General features: G+C 35.2%; 1 protein-coding gene across 22 annotated transcripts in view; it reads right to left on the bottom strand.

Moving 5' to 3' along the window:
• Positions 1 to 17500, bottom strand: part of CREM (cAMP responsive element modulator) — a 77767-nt gene that overhangs the window by 52847 nt on the left and 7420 nt on the right. For 19 of the 22 annotated variants that reach the window (XM_081296871.1, XM_081296883.1, XM_081296865.1 and 16 more), the window contains exons 2-3: positions 16030 to 16130; positions 5725 to 5848 (exon numbers count right to left, since the gene is read on the bottom strand). In XM_081296871.1, coding sequence (XP_081152997.1) covers positions 5725 to 5848; positions 16030 to 16073 — 168 coding nt within the window. In that variant the 5' untranslated portion in view covers positions 16074 to 16130. Of the gene's footprint in view, positions 1 to 5724; positions 5849 to 16029; positions 16131 to 17500 lie in introns of those variants that run through there. The other 3 variants (XM_081296885.1, XM_081296873.1, XM_081296880.1) reach the window with 2 other exon arrangements.

Here is a 17500-nt window from a genome sequence, read left to right as displayed (position 1 = left end):
ACTGCACACTAACCAAAGGAATAATACTTGATTTTATGAGGTATGACAGTGACATTTTGTTTTATAAGAAAGTGTACATTTTGTTTTGAGTTGCATACACAGAAGTAAGTAGGAGCAAAAGCCATAATGTCTAATGCTCACCATCTCTAGCAATCAGAGAAATGCAAATCAAAACCACCCTAAGATACCATCTCACTCCAGTAAGATGGGCAGCCATTATGAAGTCAAACAACAACAAGTGTTGGCGGGGATGTGGGGAAAAAGGTACACTTGTACACTGCTGGTGGGGCTGCAAAATGGTGAGGCCAATTTGGAAAGCAGTATGGAGATTCCTGGGAAAGCTGGGAATGGAACCACCATTTGACCCAGCTATTGCACTTCTCGGACTATTCCCTGAGGACCTTAAAAGAGCGCACTATAGGGATACGGCTGCATCAATGATTATAGCGGCACAATTCACAATAGCTAGACTGTGGAACCAACCTAGATGCCCTTCAATAGATGAATGGATAAAAAAAATGTGGCATCTATACACAATGGAATATTATGCAGCACTAAGAAATGACAAAAATCATAGAATTTGCAGGGAAATGGATGGCATTAGAGCAGATTATGCTAAGTGAAGCTAGCCAAGCCCTAAAAAACAAATGCCAAATGTCTGCTTTGATATAAAGAGAACTAAGAACAGAACAGGAAGGAAGAGCATGTGGAAAAGACTACAGTAAACAAAGACGAATGGGGGGAGAGAAACGGAGAGAGAAGGGAAAGCATATGGAAATGGTAGGAGACCTTCAATGATACATAAAATTATAAGAGGCTATGAGAGGCAAGGGGGAGGGGAAAAAAAGGGAGAGAATTGAACAACAGCAGGGGAGATAGAGAGGGAAGATGGGAGGGGAGGGGAGGGGAGGGGGGATAGTAGGGGATAGGAAAGGTAGCAGAATACAACAGACACTAATATGGCATTATGTAAAAATGTGAATATGTAACAGATGTGATTCTGCAATCTATATTTGGGGTGAAAATGGGAGTTCAAAACACAATTTGAGTCTAATGTATGAAAGATGATATATCATGAGCTATGTAATGCTTTAAATAATCAATAAAAAATTAAAAAAAAAAAAGCCATAATGTCTGAGATCTACAAAGCTGCTCAAAATACTTCAATGAAAAGAAGAAAAAAAAAAAGGAAAACAGATGAGGCAAGTGCTACAAAATCTTGATAATTAGTGTGTACGCGCATGCATGCACATATGTGTATGGAGAAATAATTATTCTATTCTTGTATATGCTTGAAATCTATCACATCAAAAAAACTTTAAAAACTATTTGGTGCTAACATATAATTCAGTTAAAAACCAGATAATACAAAAAAGTTGCCTGTTTAAAAAAAAAAAAAAAAGAAAGATAAATTTGTCTACTAACAGGAAAAATAAATGGTTCAAAGTCTACATACTAAACTTTCTAAAAATGAAGAGAACCTCCTATAGTTCATATGTTGACCTATGTATTCTTATTTCAAATAAGACTCTCATTTATCTGATTTCTAACTAGGGTGGATATAAGAAGAGTTGACAACGAGAAGGGGAAAGTTATAGGGCATATTATTAATGAATCAACACATAAAGTCATTCAGGCAAGAAGAAATCCAAGTCACAATATTTAATCCCCAAATATCTGTCACTCAGGATTTGTTAATGGCAACTCCTGCTTCCAATTTTTTGACCTTATCAACTGTGTGATTTTACTTTAGAACATAAACAAGAAAAATGTCACAACCGGGAAATTATAAAACAAAAACTTATTGGCTGACTCATAGTTGGGTAGGGACGGGGAGCATGGGAGGAATAGATGAATTCTAGATATGGATGTGGGGTGGGAGGGAAAGGGAGGAGGCAGGGGATCAGCAAGGATGGTGGAATGTGATGGACATCATTATCCAAAGTACATGTATGAAGACCCGAATTGGGTGTCAACCTACTTTATATACAGAGATATGAAAAATTGTCGTATATATGTGTAATAAGAATTGCAATGCAAAAAAACAACAAAGTACATGTAAAAAGACATGAATTGGCATGAACATACTTTATATAGAAAGATATGAGAAACTGTGCTCTATAAGTGTAATAAGAATTGTAATGTATTCTGCTATCATGTATTTTTAAAAAATCAAATAAAAAACAAACAAACAAAAAACCCAAAAACTTAAAACTCCAGCTTCCCCTTGTGTACCACCTCCCTTTAATTCATCAGCAGAACCAAGGTTGGAGGACCAACAGGAAGCTCAACAGCTGTCAGGTCTTTGTACAAACAGGATGATGTACATTAGCCATACAATTGATTAGCAGAAGCTCTGAAAAGACAGAGCTTTCAAATGATTTCAGTCACAAGGATCAAACGCACAGAATTTTTGGTAACACTTTAGTTTCCACAGCTTAATGATGATTTGATCATGTAAACAAGAATGATTTGATCATGTAAAATAAGTCCTTACTTACTGCTTCCATGACTTGTTTATATAAAACTGAATGTAAGTCTAAAACACCAGGGAATTTACATCCCTTGACTTGAAGAAAATGAGACAAGTAGCCAATAAATTATGTTACCATCAAGTATTATTTTTAAAAACCAGTCACTTTGGTCATACATCATAGGGTTAATAAAGATGCCATTTTGGTTTAATAATCCGTAGATATATAGTGTTGTATACTAAAAACAAATACGTCAGTGAAATGCTTCAGATACAACAACTAAATTAATATGTTCAGAATATTTTGACTGCTAAGAATTGAGTTCTAAATCATCAAATAATCATCATTCATGCACAGCATAGAGGATAATTCCTAGTTAACTAAAATAATCCATTAATTAGCACACAGATTACCTTTTTTTGGGAGGAACGGGGGTACTAAGGATTGAATTCAGGGGCACTTAGCCACTGAGCCATATTTTGTATTTTATTTAGAACCAGGGTTTCACTTAGTTGCTTAGTACCTCACTTTTGCTGAGGCTGGCTTTGAACTCTCCATCCTCCTGCCTCAGCCACCTGAGCTACTGGGATTACAGGCATGTACCACCGAACCTGGCCAGATTACCTTTTAATTTCTTTAAATTTCAAGTATGTGAAAGATTAAAACCAGTATTTTTTATTTTTATCAAATACTTCAAACATATAGAAAATAGAAAAATCCATAAACTTGCCATCCAGATTTAATAAATACCAGCATCTGATATATTTGAGATTTTAAAAGAAGTATTAGAAATATAAAGTTTTTTTTCTAGTTCCTTGATTTGGCCTTCTCACAAGTGCCCTATCTACTCTTCTACTTTATTCAAAACTTTCCCTTTATCTCACAAACCTATCCTCTATTATTTCACAGAAATGTCTTCAAAAATCTATACTCCCAATGACCACTTCTTTCCTCTTGGTTATTCTCTAGCCTACTACAACCTAATTTCTGTCTACTGGACTTCTATTCAATTCTAAAACTTATAAACCCAAGATTGCTTTTCAAAGGCTTCCTATTACTGGACCACTCAGCAACTTATGACTCTCAGAGCTGGGTGTTGCTAGCCTGAAGGTTCTCAGAATTGCAAATCATCATCTTTCAACAATAGGGATTTCTTTCAACTTTGGGGATCTTTTGTTCTGACTGTGCTGGCCCAGAAGTATGGAGAAAAATGACATGTGTGGAAGTTAGTGAGCCAGTACCCAAAGGGAAGGAACTGGAGACAGAAGGAAGGTTTGCTTTCAGATACAGAAAAGAAAAGCAGAATTACAGACCAGGAATTATACTTATAAAAACTCTGGACAATATTAGGAAATGAATGTACATTATGTGATTTAGGTTAAAATAAAATATCTAACATATGGTTAAAAAAAAAAAAAACTTCTGGAAGATCCCAAATTATTACACACACACACATTTCATTCTATTCTATTTTCACAGATAAAAAGACTAAAGGTTATATACCAAAATGTTAATAATTAAATCATTAACCAATGATTACATCTCTGAATGTAAAGATTATGGATAGTTTTTATGTTCCTTTTAATATTTATTTTGTTAATCTTACACAATGAACATACTTTTTTTTTAAACAAGAAAAATGCCATGTTTTAATGTTTTTTTTTTTTTTAAAGGCCTACATGCCTGTCATTCAGGGTAACAAAGAAGGGCGTTGCTAGGGAGATGCAGCTCCACAGAACACTTGGAGAAAACCTGAGGGAAGTCGGTGGGTGTCGGCAGCTTGAAAAGGGAAAAGAAAAGCAGGCTGGGTGCATGGGGCCCAATTTTGGGAAAGAAGAGAGCTCACAGGAACCAGTCTGGCCTGCGACAACATAAGCACCTGCTGTTCTCCTGGTCCTTCCAGTCAGCTATTGAGTCCTTTTCAGTTTCCCCATAAGATTCTGCTAAAATCCCACTACGGATGTGTATCCCACACTACCTGTAGTGTATCCCACACTACTCTAATGATGTTCTTTCTTACTGCTTCCCTGACTTCTAGTTCACTAGTATTCTAAAAACAATGAGCATCTGAAAATATTCCAAGAATATTTGGAGCAGGACACTCCAAACTCTCAAATTTCTACAACCCTGTGTTGACCTTTACAAGCTCCACTTTCCAGCCCAGTCACTAGGCTCCAGTAAATGAGATACTTGTATTTCCCCTGAGCATCCCTTTGTATGTACTCTTTCTATAGCCCAGAATATGCTTCCATCTTAGGATCTGCCTGGAAAATTCCTATTCACCCTTTATGTCTAGCTCAAATGAAAAATCCTTGAGAAGGCACTCCAAGCCAACTGGCTGCTTCATCCTCTGGATGCCTTATTCATTATGGATGTAACATTTTACAGTACTTCTTATTGGAATTATTATTAAAACATACGTCTAGGGGCTGGGGTTGTGGATCAGTGGTAGAGCATTTGCCTAGCATGTGTGAGGCACTGAGTTCAATTCTCAGCATTGCATGTAAATAAATAAAATAAAGGTCCACTGACAACTAAAAAATATCTTTAAAAAATACATCTACTTTATTAAACTGTGAGATATTTAAAGCCAGGAACTATGCAAATCCCTGTGCATCTAGAACAGTGCGTAGACACAGTAGATATTCAATAAATATTTGATAAACTAATGAATAATGTATTTGTTTGTACTATATATTTTTATAGATATCTCAAAAATATGTTTTAGGAGCAGAAAAACAGGCACTAACTGATTTTAGTACCCTCCAACCTCTGTATTCGGGCTGGCACATGCTAGGTAAGTGCTCTACCATTGACCCACCTGCAGTCCTGACACTTGTGCTCTCTGAATGAAACCAATTCAAAGTTTAAGAACAAACTGAAAAACAAAAAAATAGTAAAGAACATGTCAAATATATATTTGCAAACAGTAAGATTTCTGCTATCTTTACACTAAGAATATCGGAACTATGTCAATTTGGAATTAGCAACCTAGTCAAAAAATAATTTGAAGAATACATGTTATGGAAGGGTTTTTGTTTTTCTTTCCCACAATGGTGGTGATAGTGGAGAACTGTTACAATGTAAAAGTATTTAAAATATTTATCTTCCTTTCAAAATCAATTATAGTAAGAATAGCTGATAATCAGGGAGAATGGGAAATTTAAGATCAACTACAAGTAAACAGAATCAGCACATAATTCTCCTTTCCATAAATTTTAACTTGTGTTTGTGCCTGCCTATAGCCTACCTGAGCTAAAGTAGGAATTGAATTTTGGCCAGTCTGAGTATGCATATGAGCAGATTCTCTCTCTGCCACAGAATCAGTTATACTTCCATCCTGCCGAGATTCAATTGTTTCCATGGTCATTTGTCTGAAAAGACAATAAAAAGGAAGAAGCATTAAGGACCCATCTAAAATATCAGGAAATACTGAGTACTGTTTTTACTTAGCTTTCTGATATTCATTTATGGCAGTCAATCATCCTCTTGTGGTTTTTCTTTTTTGTTTTTTTTCATTCAAGAAATTGGTTTAGCAGCATAATTTTCACTCACCAAACTGAAGGCACATTCTCTGCCCAATGAATAACAATGTTACCAAGGGAATGCTGCAATGTATTTTATGGGAATTAGCTTATTTTAAAAATTAAGTCTTAAAGTCTCCTATCTATTTTGGGCATTCTATTTAGTATGAAAGAGTGATAATACTAGGTTTTCTACTTTACCTGGAAAGTATAAATATTCTATGAGTCTCAAGGTCTAACATAACTGTTTTATATTATGGTGTGGAAAATTGCCCACTGTCTAAATTAAATGTCATAATAATGTGTCTTGCTTTGTCAGCAAGTAGTTTCTGACAAACAAGCTTCCCAAACAAATTCAATCAGTGAGGGCTAACCACTTTCCTCCAGCTCCCCAGTTATTCAGAGAAAAATCTAATTTTTCCAGGAAAAACTTCTGACATGATTTTAGTTTGCTTCTGAATTCAATTTAAGTTAATGGTTTCTATGTAGAGTCTAGAAGGTAAACCATATATTAACAAATTTTATTTTATTAAGAAAAAATGTAAAATGCAAACAAAATAAATTTTAAATTTAAATTTATTTATAGAACTACTCTCTGCTGCCATATCTTTTCAAATATCAATAGTATGATACATTTTTTCACCTTAGTAGTCTAAATATCTATCAAAAAGTATGAAGCCTACTTAGGACATTGAATTAAAAAGTTCAAATTGTTTTCACCAGATTTAATTAATTACCAGATCCTTCATCTATTGTCTTTCATTTACTGCCTTCATTTGCATTTCAGTAAGCACTACCTGAAGCTAACCTTGCATTCTCAAACCTGTTTGTTATAGGCTATGCTATAGACATTTTAATACTTACAAATTTGCAGGAATTGTGAAAAAAAAAAAAAACTATAGCCAATGATGGAAAAATGTACATCCCTGAATACTTTCCAATGCCTTTACCGCTTTTCTTATTACTGTCTGGCATGAGCTCTCCAGTTCTGGGTACATATAACATACATAAAATGGGTATATATCATCATGCATAAAATATTAATTCCTACTGCTCTATTTTTGCTAATATGAGCTCCAAAGAGAATGCTGCATGAGTTTTGTAGGATACAAAAAGTTATAATCTACAAAAGGAGATAAATAAAGTGGGTGAACACTTACTTAAATGTTTTTGTTTTCTGTTTATTTTGGTGGTGCTGCAGAGCAAACTCAGGGCCTCCCACATGTTAGGCAAGCTCTCTACCACTGAGCTACATACTTAGCCCTCAAAATCCTTTACCTATAGAGTTTAAAGAGTTGTTGTTTCTTCTTCTTCTTCTTCTTCTTCTTCTTCTTTTCTTCTTCTTTTCTTCTTTTCTCTCTCTCTCTCTCTCTCTCTCTCTCTCTCTCTCTCTCTCTCTCTCTCTGTCTCTCTCTCTCTCTCTCCCAGGAGCTCTGTAGAACTGAGCAACAACCCCAGGCTTTTTTTTTTTGTGTGTGTGTGTGTGTGTGTGAGAGACAAGGTCTAGCTAAGTTGCTAAGGCTGGCCTCCAACTTTCAAACCTCCTGCTTCAGCTTCCCATGTCACTGGAATTACAAGTATGCACTATGGCACCCATCTAAGAGTTTTTTTTTTTTTCCTATAGAAAAATCTCAGAAGTGTGAACGCTAGTGTGCCTTGAGAAGGGTAGAGAGTGAAGAGCCAATAGGCAGCATTTACCAAAAGTATCTGACACCCCCCCCAAAAAAAACCACTTTTTTCCATTAAACATACCCTAGTATGAGTATTTTGGCAACAATCTAAGAAATATTGTGCTATTTTTACACCTTTGTTAAAAGTTCTAAGATTCTGCCAAAACCTGAGTCTCAACTCAAAAATTACATGCTAAAAGGCCTCGCCTAATAAACTCCATTCATTCAGCATCATATACATAATAGGCTCTATATACAAAAGTGGGTAAGTTGTGGGCCCTTGTCCTAAAGGAATTCATTTACCAAATGGTCCTTGATTTCTCAAAGTCCTTGGATAAGCTGCATTAGGTTTAACTAAATTATTTGTTTTTAAAAATGCAGATTTCCAAACTTACTTCACCAAACTTTCTGGGGAAATCAAATATTTTTATCCATGTGATTCCAACAAGTTAAAATTTAAGACTCACTTAGCTTATTGATAGACTAGTAATAAATATTAAAATACTTAAATTGTGTGAAGCCTGTTATGCATAAAATGTTTAGAAAACCAGACAGGAATGATGGAGTCTGCCTGAGGATGGAGCCAAGTAGAAAAGGATAGATATGTATGATAGGAAGAAAAGTCTAGATTTTGGGAAACAGGTCAGCTGACTGGAGTAGAAAAGTTGCATGAGACTCATCAGGGAAGAGACAGACTAGGACTGGCAGAAGTAGGGTTAGAAAGGGTCAAGGGAACCAGATATTAAAACTTTTCGATGATTTAGAAAAAAATTTTTACTTCAGATGCCTCTTCTACTCTAGGTCTTTCAATATCTACAGTCAGTCTAGATTGTATAAAATGTCAACTATTTGGTGTTAACATAATTCAGTTAAGAACCAGATAATACAAAAAAAGTTGCCTATTAAAAAAAATTTTTAAAAAGAAAAATCTGCCTATTAACAGACAAAATAAATGGTTCAACGTCCACATACTAAAACTTTCTAAGAACAAAGAGAACCTCCTATGGTTCATATATTAACCCATGTATTCTTATTTCAAATAAGACTCTCATTTATCTGATTCCTAACTAGAGTTGACAGTGAGAAGGGGGAAATTATGGGGCATATAATTAATGGATCAAGAATTACAACTCTTGGGGCTGGGAATGTGGCTCAAGCGGTAGCACGCTCGCCTGGCATGCATGCGGCCCGGGTTCGATCCTCAGCACCACATACAAACAAAGATGTTGTGTCCACCGGAAACTAAAAAATAAATATTAAAAAAAAAAAAAAAAAAGAATTACAATTCTGTGGCTGTGGCACTTTGGGTCCATGTAAGATAAAATTGCCTATAGCTTTTTTTTTTTTTGTACAGGAATTAAAACAGGGGTGCTTAGCCACTGGGCCACATCCCCAATCCTTTTATTTATTTATTTATGTTTGAGACAAGGTCTTGCTAACTTGTCAATTTAAGGCCTTATTAAGTTCCTGAAATTTTGCCATCCTCCTGCCTCAGTCTTCTGATCCTTAGTGGCTGGGATTACAGGCATGTGCCACCACAACCAGATGCCTAGTTCTTTATACTCAAGAAATTGAAGGATGTGAGGTACCAAGTCATAATTGATATTTGCAATAACTATCATAAATCATCAAGAAATGTTAGCCAAGCATGGTAACACATGCTTATAATCCCAGAAACTCGGGAGGCTGAAGCAAGAGGATCCCAAATTTGAGGCCAGCCTTTGCAACCTGGTGAGAACCTATCTCAAAAATAAAATAAAAAGAGCTGAGGATGTTCCTTGGAGGTACAGTACCCCTGGGTTCAATCCCTAGTATCACACACACACACACACACACACACACACACACACACACAAAATAATGCTTAGTTTACTTTAAGGACAGAGTGGTACACACAATAGAATCTAAGACAATCACCATAAAAAAAAATAAGTTTTAATGCTTAAGAAGATAAAGCTAAACTATTCAGGGCTCGATTTTTTAGATATAAATGTTTCACACATGAAAGTGTTTTCATATATACTATACTATCTCATGTAATCACCTTAATTATCATCTCGGATATTCTCCAGACTTCAATCTTTTACTCTATGCTCTATTCCTTTTTTTCAACCTACATAATATAACTTCTTAAGTCCTAAATGCAGATAATTGTCAAATCTGTATTTATGCACATCCCCCTCCTGATGATTTTTTCAAAACTGGAGTTTTCACATCACCTATCCCTTTCCTCATAATCCTTACCATGCTTTCAAGCTCCAAAACTAGAATCATGTCCATGTCAGAACCAAGTCAACTATTAAAAAAAAAAAAAACAAAAAACAACCTCAAAGTTAAACATTAACCAAATCAGGATGCAAGGAGACTTCAAGTTTCCTAGTGAACAAAGGCATAAATGGAAGGTCAGCAGCCATGCCCATTCATCTTCCTTACCAGACTACCACTTGTATTAATTCTTTACAACCTCTTACTCAAACAATGAACAGCACAGTTAAATTGCTGCTCTTTACAATTGCTGCCATCCACTGTGAAGATCATAAATCAGTCACTAAGTCTCTTCCTAAGCCATGACTAAATTTTGTTGCCCCAGCACTTATGCTAGAATCACATCCATTAACATTTCACATTCCACCACTGCCCGAAATAAAAGCTCCTCTCATATTTCATTTTTACTTTCATAACTAGTGCTTTCTTCCTCCCCCATAACAAATCCCTCACTATTGCTCTTCCATACTTTTGTAATGTACTATCTAGACTCCCAAAGGCCCCTTACAATCATCTCAAGAGGGAACTGCTCAACCTTCCATACTCAGCATCAGAATGTTGACCTGGTTTCCACTGTAGACTTGGTTCCTCACTACTGCTTCCCAGCTGTTCCTCCTTTACTTCCTCATAACACCTTTATTCCACTGAGGCTCAAAGTAGTCAGTTGCACCATCTTTTACCTGTCCATATGATAATCATCATCTTCTATTCACCTCCAGAATATAAACTAAAAATTATGGTCCCTAATTTAGAAGGCTTCCTTTCCACCACTCTGTGTATGTTCAACATTTAAAGGAAGGGATTCATCCCTCTCACTCTGTGTGGTTAATGACACACTGGACTCTGTTAGTGGGCAAAACTGTTCCAGCCTGAAATATTTGATTCCAACATCCCACTGTCACTACAACATCCTAACTTTTCAGCTTAAATCTTTCATCCATTATTCCCACCACATCTATTATTCCACCACACTAAGAGTTCCAGATCACTTTCTCCCTTTCCATCAGTCTCCTTTCTTCATTCCCTCACCATATTCAGATACCATGATTTCTCATTTTAACTACTTTTCCCAAGCCCCTAAATTCTTTTGTCCCTTTTCTTCATGCTTAGGAAATACCAATCTGGATAAAATTAACTCTCTGTCACCTGTATGCCTGAACCAAGGATGATGAACAGTAATTAATAAAATTATAAAACAATATTACTAAAGCTATGGAATTGGTGGTTTTCAACCTCAAATGGGCAGTAATCTTATTGAGCTTCTCATATCAGCTTAATCTCCCACTGTCCCCAACTGTTTCACATTTTCTCCCTCTTCTCAAATCCCTGAATTTACCTAATTATACTTTAAACTAAGATTTTGCCTCCTGGTTTTAATCAGAAATCCCTCAACTTCCCTACCTCCAAATCAACAGTTACATCTACATCCTTCATTTTTCCTTGGCTCCTGCTTCTTTCACACTCTATACCGGTTTTTTAGATCACATGCCCTTTTTTGCTCTTTTCAGGTGAATTATACAATAAATTATACTCTCACCTCACCAGTGGTTTCCTCCTGTAAGACTTAAATACCTCCAAGTCTCTCCCCACCTTAGATACACAAGCATGTGCGCACACACACATCACCCACATTCAAAAATTCACTGCCTGTCTTCTACCTCTCCCTGATGACCTACTTGAAAGAAATGCCAATGCTATCTCCATTTCTTCACCTCCCACCTTCTACTAGACAACCTCAAACTTGCCTCAACCTCTTTAAAAACGCTCTAAAAAACATAACTCATTTGTCACTAAATCCAACACACTTAAATTCTATGTTGTTTGACCCCTCAGCAGCATTAAGTTGTAGACATATTCCTTCCTGAACTCTATTTTGATGTCCCTAGAATGCATTTTCCTGTTCTGACCAAATCTCTGATGATTCCTCCACAAGCTGCTTTGCCAATTCCTTCCCTTACTAGATGTTAATCCTTCAATCTTCAGGGATCTGTCTAGCTTTCTTGGCTCACTTTCAAATCTCTCCCTGCTTAATGTTATTCATTTCTTTGGATTTAATACAAGTTTTAAACCTGTAACTCTTAAATCTACATCTCTAGCCCAATAGTCTTTCCTGAATTCCAAAATTCAAAAGCCTGTTTAACATTTACACACACAGATGTTTTGTAGGTACCTCAAAATCCTAAACACACATGTTCTATCTCCTGATATTCCTCTCTCAGGAAATGGGACCCCACCATCCAGAAAACTTCCTTCCTTTTATTCCCCACAGTTTTATCACCAGATATGACGATTTTACTCTCTAAAGTACAATTAAGTCTCCTTCAGTACCTTCTCACTGCCACTATTCTATCTCCTGATTTCGATCCATGTCAGTAATTATCTTTCTAAAACATACATTTCTGATTAAAACACTTCTCTGCTTAAACTCTTCAGAAGCCCTATAATGACTATGAGATAAAATCCACTTGCCACTTCTTTTAATCATAACTACCATTTATTTAGTATTTGCCATGTGGTAAATGTAGTTTTGGTCCTAAACCACTCTATTAAATCATATAATTAGTTCTTCTTTTAGAGATAAGGAAAAGGAGACCTAAGGAGGTTAAGAATCTGACCTCACAACAGGGACAAAAACTGGCATAGCCAGGTTTTGAACCCAAGTCTTTCTCCAAAATCCATATTCTCAATTACCAGACCAAATTGCCATTTAACTCCTTTCACATGTGATTCCACTTTACTTTCACAGGTTCATCTCCAGTTATTCCATTCTTTCCTACACTCTGCATTCTATTCTCCTAATAAGCCATTTTTTTCAAATATACATCTTATTCCCCCAGTTCTAATCACTGACATGTTTCTGCTTTCTTCCCAGAACGGCCTTCAACCCTTCTTTGTCCTACAGGCAAATTCCTTCCAGTTTTTTGTGCCCTAGTTCAAGACACTATCTTTCAAAAGCCTATTCCAATACCCCTGAGCAGAATCAGTTACTATTCTGAGTTCCCAATACGTTTTGTGCAATACTTCCATTACAGCACTTGCCTAGCATACACTTTTGTTAGCACAGTACTAACACTTGTATGTTAATTTAGGGATGAATATCACATCTGAGATTTCCATGTATGCCCAGTGTCTAATACAACTGCAACTGTTATCATAATCTTCATTCAGATATGCTTTGTTGTTCACACTAGGTTCCAATTTCAATCCATTTGTATTATTTTAGAACAGTTAGTATGGTGCTCAGTCTATGTCATTCAGTAAAAATTTGATGCTAAAATCAGTTTATTTGAAGGTAAGTTCAACTCTAATTAAAATACATATCCTATCATTTAAAATATATATCCTATCATTTTCAAGCAAGTTTATTGTGCTAATATATATCCAACTGTTCTCCAGAACAACCTCCTAAACCCACTGAAAATCAAGCCCAAGGCAAGGCTCAGGGCCCAAGATTAAACAATATGTAAGTGTTCACTGGGCATAGTGGTGCACCCCTGAAATCCCAGCAACTCCAAAGGTTGAGGCAGGAGGACTGCAAGTTCAAGTCCAGCCTGGATAACTTAGTAAGACCGCCTCAAAATAAAAAATAAAAAAGGAACCTTGGATATAGTTCTAGCTCAGTGGTACAGCACCCCTGGGTTCAATTTCTAGTTCAAAAAACTTTTTTCTTAAATGCTTAACATGGGTTAAGCATCAAACTAAACATTTTATTTTCTTTCTTTTCTTTTTGAGACAGGGGTCTTGCTAAATTGTCCAATCCTCCCACCTCAGCCACCCTAGTAGCTGGAATTGTAGGTTCATTTCACCATGCCTGGCTTTTTCAGGCATTTTTAAGCACTATCTCAGGAGACAATATAAGACCCAGAACTCAGCTATACAAGATGAACATAAAACATTAACATTTGTAAATCAGCCTTAACTGTTCCATACAGAATTTATTTACAGAGTTAAGAGAAAGATCTATTTAAATTTTTCATTGTATACTTTATAGCTAAATGTACTAAAATTGAAGAGATGCATCACAGAATATACAGGCCAAAATCTCACTTTCTATAACAGCAGAGTAATCTTTAAATTAATAAATTATACAGTTTTTTTTAAAATCTTAAACAATAATCTTTATCAGAGGGGGAAAAAAACAATTAGCAATTATATATTACTGAATACTTAAAAATAAAATAAGAAGAAACTATAAAAGACACAAAAGTACATTAAGTATTATAATTAACATCAACTAGAATACTGGCAAATATTTGGTTTCATAGTTCTTAAAAATAGGTAAGAATTTGCTAAAATTGGCATATGTAAACTTGAATTTGCAATCTTCCCACCTCAATAATATTCTTTTGAGTTAAAATATTTCTTCTGATATTTATTTCCTTTTTCTCTTTTGATGGAAAAGCAAATATCTCAACCTGTTATGAATATACTGAGATCCAATTTAATAAAAGGTTAAAATAACTAATAAAAATAACAGGATTCTCCATTGTAACTAGTTTAAAAGATTTCCATGGTGAAATACTTTCCATAACAAATACATATAGAATTGTGTTTGTTATCCTGTTATCTTCTATGACTTCTTATTCTGTTATTTTTTGAGGACTGTAAAAGAACATCTACATAATACTGTAATAACTCCCCAAATACCAAGGTACAACAATAAAGTTCTATTTGTACAATATAATACAAAATAGGTAGACAACCTATATATAACATACTTAAGAATCGAATGCACTCATACAAATATTTATAATTATAGAAACCAAAGCAATTAATCATGAAAAGCTACTCAGGCATGTCTATATGTGCATAAGAAATATGTAAGCAGGAGGAAAAACAAGAAGGAAAAAGGAAAAACATTTTAAGGAATGTTATCAGTACCTGAGAATGTGTGTGTTTCTTTATACTGGGGACTAAACCCAGCAGAACTTTACCACTGAGGTACATCCTCAACCTGTATTTAATTTTAAATTTTGAGACGGGGTCTCACCAAGTTGATTAAGGCCATGCTAAGTTGCTAAGGCTGGCCTCCAGGAAAGTGTTTAAAAAGAAGTTAGAAGCAAAGAAGGGAAAGGAAAAGACAGGCCAAAAAAATCTAAGTGAAAAATAGGGCAAAGACAGTGTCTTAATTATAATTTATGTGTTCAATAAACTAATAAAATTCTAAAATCTCAGTTGTTTCCAATTTGTAAAAACAAATTACATGGCACTGCAACTATATTACCTTTGCAAAAACTTTTCCACTTCTAAAAATAGAGTCCAATTGGTAAAGGAAAAATTTACTAAAGCTGTTTTATTCTCTATTTTTAAATAGCTATACAAAAATCTCTTAGAAAATTTATTTTCTCTTTAGAGCTAAACACAACTGATGAAACAGAACGTTTTGAAAGTTCCAAAAGATGGCTGGCCTTTGGCTATATTTTATATATATAAAGTACCAAAAGAAACTTGAAAAATTCTGATTAGATTGCTATAAAAATTGGTAGAGCCAGGCACAGTGGTGCTTGTCTATAATCCCAGAAACTCAGGAGGCTGAGGCAGGAGGATCCCAATTCAAAGCCAGACTCAGCAATTTAGTGAGGCCCTATGCAACTTAGTAAGACCCTGTGTCAAAATAAAATAATAAAAAAGGGCCAGGAATGTAGCTCAGTGGTTAAGCACCCCCAGGTTCAATTCCTAGTACCAGAAAAAAAAAAAAGGAAAATACTGTTTAAAACTTCAGTGGAGATTTTCTTCTGTTTTACACAGTTAGCAACAAGTAGTCTTACAAGAGTAAGACAGAGGACTGAAACTCTTGAGATTCCTCTAATTCTATAGTTCCACTGAACTATCTATATCTTTATCAATGGTCTATTTTCTAACTGAAAAGGATCCTAGAACTCAGAAAAAGCCAAATGTGAATATTGAATATTGTATGTATATATTTATAATCACTATGTATGTACTATATATATATATATATATATATATACACACACACACACACACATCATAAGCACACATACATGTATGTACATATTTATCATTAATTCATCATTTTAACTATAGCTAAGTAGTAGAACCCTCAAAAAAAAAGAAAGAAAGAAAAACACCTACCTTACATTTGTCTTAATATATTTTTTCCTGCCACATTTGCTCATTATTAAGACATTTGCAATCAATGCTTTGCTCCTTCTCCGTTTTCTTCTTTATTTATCCTGCAGCAAAATTATAATGTTGAATTGGGAGATTATAACATTTATTTTCAAAAAATTAAATCTCTTAAAACTAGGCTAGTAATATTCAAAAATTTCTATAAAACTGAAAAAGCATAGATAACTGGAAACAGCTTTAGATTTTTTTTTCAATTCTATTATTTATTTTTCTTATCTTTGGTGGTAGGGTCCACAAAATTTAAATGATGTGCTATTTCTCAGATTATCTTCTTTCTTTTTTTTTAATATTTTTTATTTTTCAGTTGTAGTTGGACACAATGCCTTTATTTTATTTATTTTTATGTGGTGCTGGGGATCGAACCCTGGGCCTCACGCATGCTAGGCAAGCACTCCACCACTGAGCCACAGCCCTAGCCCTCTCAGAAAAGAAAGCCATGCATTCTACAGATCTATTATACATTAAGTGTATTAAGCTCAGAATCAGCTGCATTTTCTGTTTGTTTTTGTTTTGCAGTGCTGGTGATAAGCTGTTTTAAAAGGTAATGATCACTCAATTGCAACAAATTTTCCAACCATGTTTTCATTAATTCAAACTTCGGTTTTCTCAAAGATTTTTAACTCTAAACAAAATATCAACAGTTCATTCAAAATCTTCTAATAGCCTTCACTCTATTTTAAAAAGCTATCTGAGACACTCATTTTTTTAAGCTTAATACTTTTTAAAACTTAATACTTCTGAAATACACACACACTTATTTATTTATTTATTTATTTATTTAAGAGAAGAGAGAGAAAAAAAATTTTTTTAATATTTATTTTTTAGTTTTCGGCACACATCTTTATTTGTATGTGGTGCTGAGGATCGAACCCGGGCCGCACGCATGCCGGGCGAGCGTGCTACCACTTGAGCCACATCCCCAGCCCCACACATTTATTTATATAAGTATTTATTTGGGCTGGGGACTGAACCCAGTGCTAGGCAAACACTCTACCACTGAACTGTATCCTCAGCCCCAAAACACATCTGACCTGCAGAATGAAGTAAGTTTGCCAAAGACAAAAGAATATCTGGGAGCCTTTGCTTTTTTCAGAGCTGCAAAGAACAGTTATGACCATCCCTCAGTACTTTGAAGATGCCTATGCCAGCAACGACAGTGCTCAGCAATGCACATGCAGCTTTCAGACTTTGCTCCTAAGTGGTTCTCTCTAAAACGGTGTCATACCCTTCCAATTTTAAACTGCAGGCAATGGTTTGCCACACTGAAGGTATTAAAGCAGTGGTTACCGTTGCCACCCCTTCCACCCTAGCAAAGCGACAACAAAAGATGAAAGAGCATTTTAACCAAGCTATACACAACACAATAAATAAAAAGCAAGGATGGTGCCATACCTTATTAAACCTTATTCTCTAT

The sequence above is a fragment of the Spermophilus citellus genome (genome assembly GCF_964194105.1).
Source record: "Spermophilus citellus genome assembly, chromosome: 6".
NCBI classification, from domain to species: domain Eukaryota; kingdom Metazoa; phylum Chordata; class Mammalia; order Rodentia; family Sciuridae; genus Spermophilus; species Spermophilus citellus.
The sequence above is the reverse complement of the archived record's forward strand: the minus strand, read 5'-3'. Positions and strand labels throughout refer to the sequence as shown.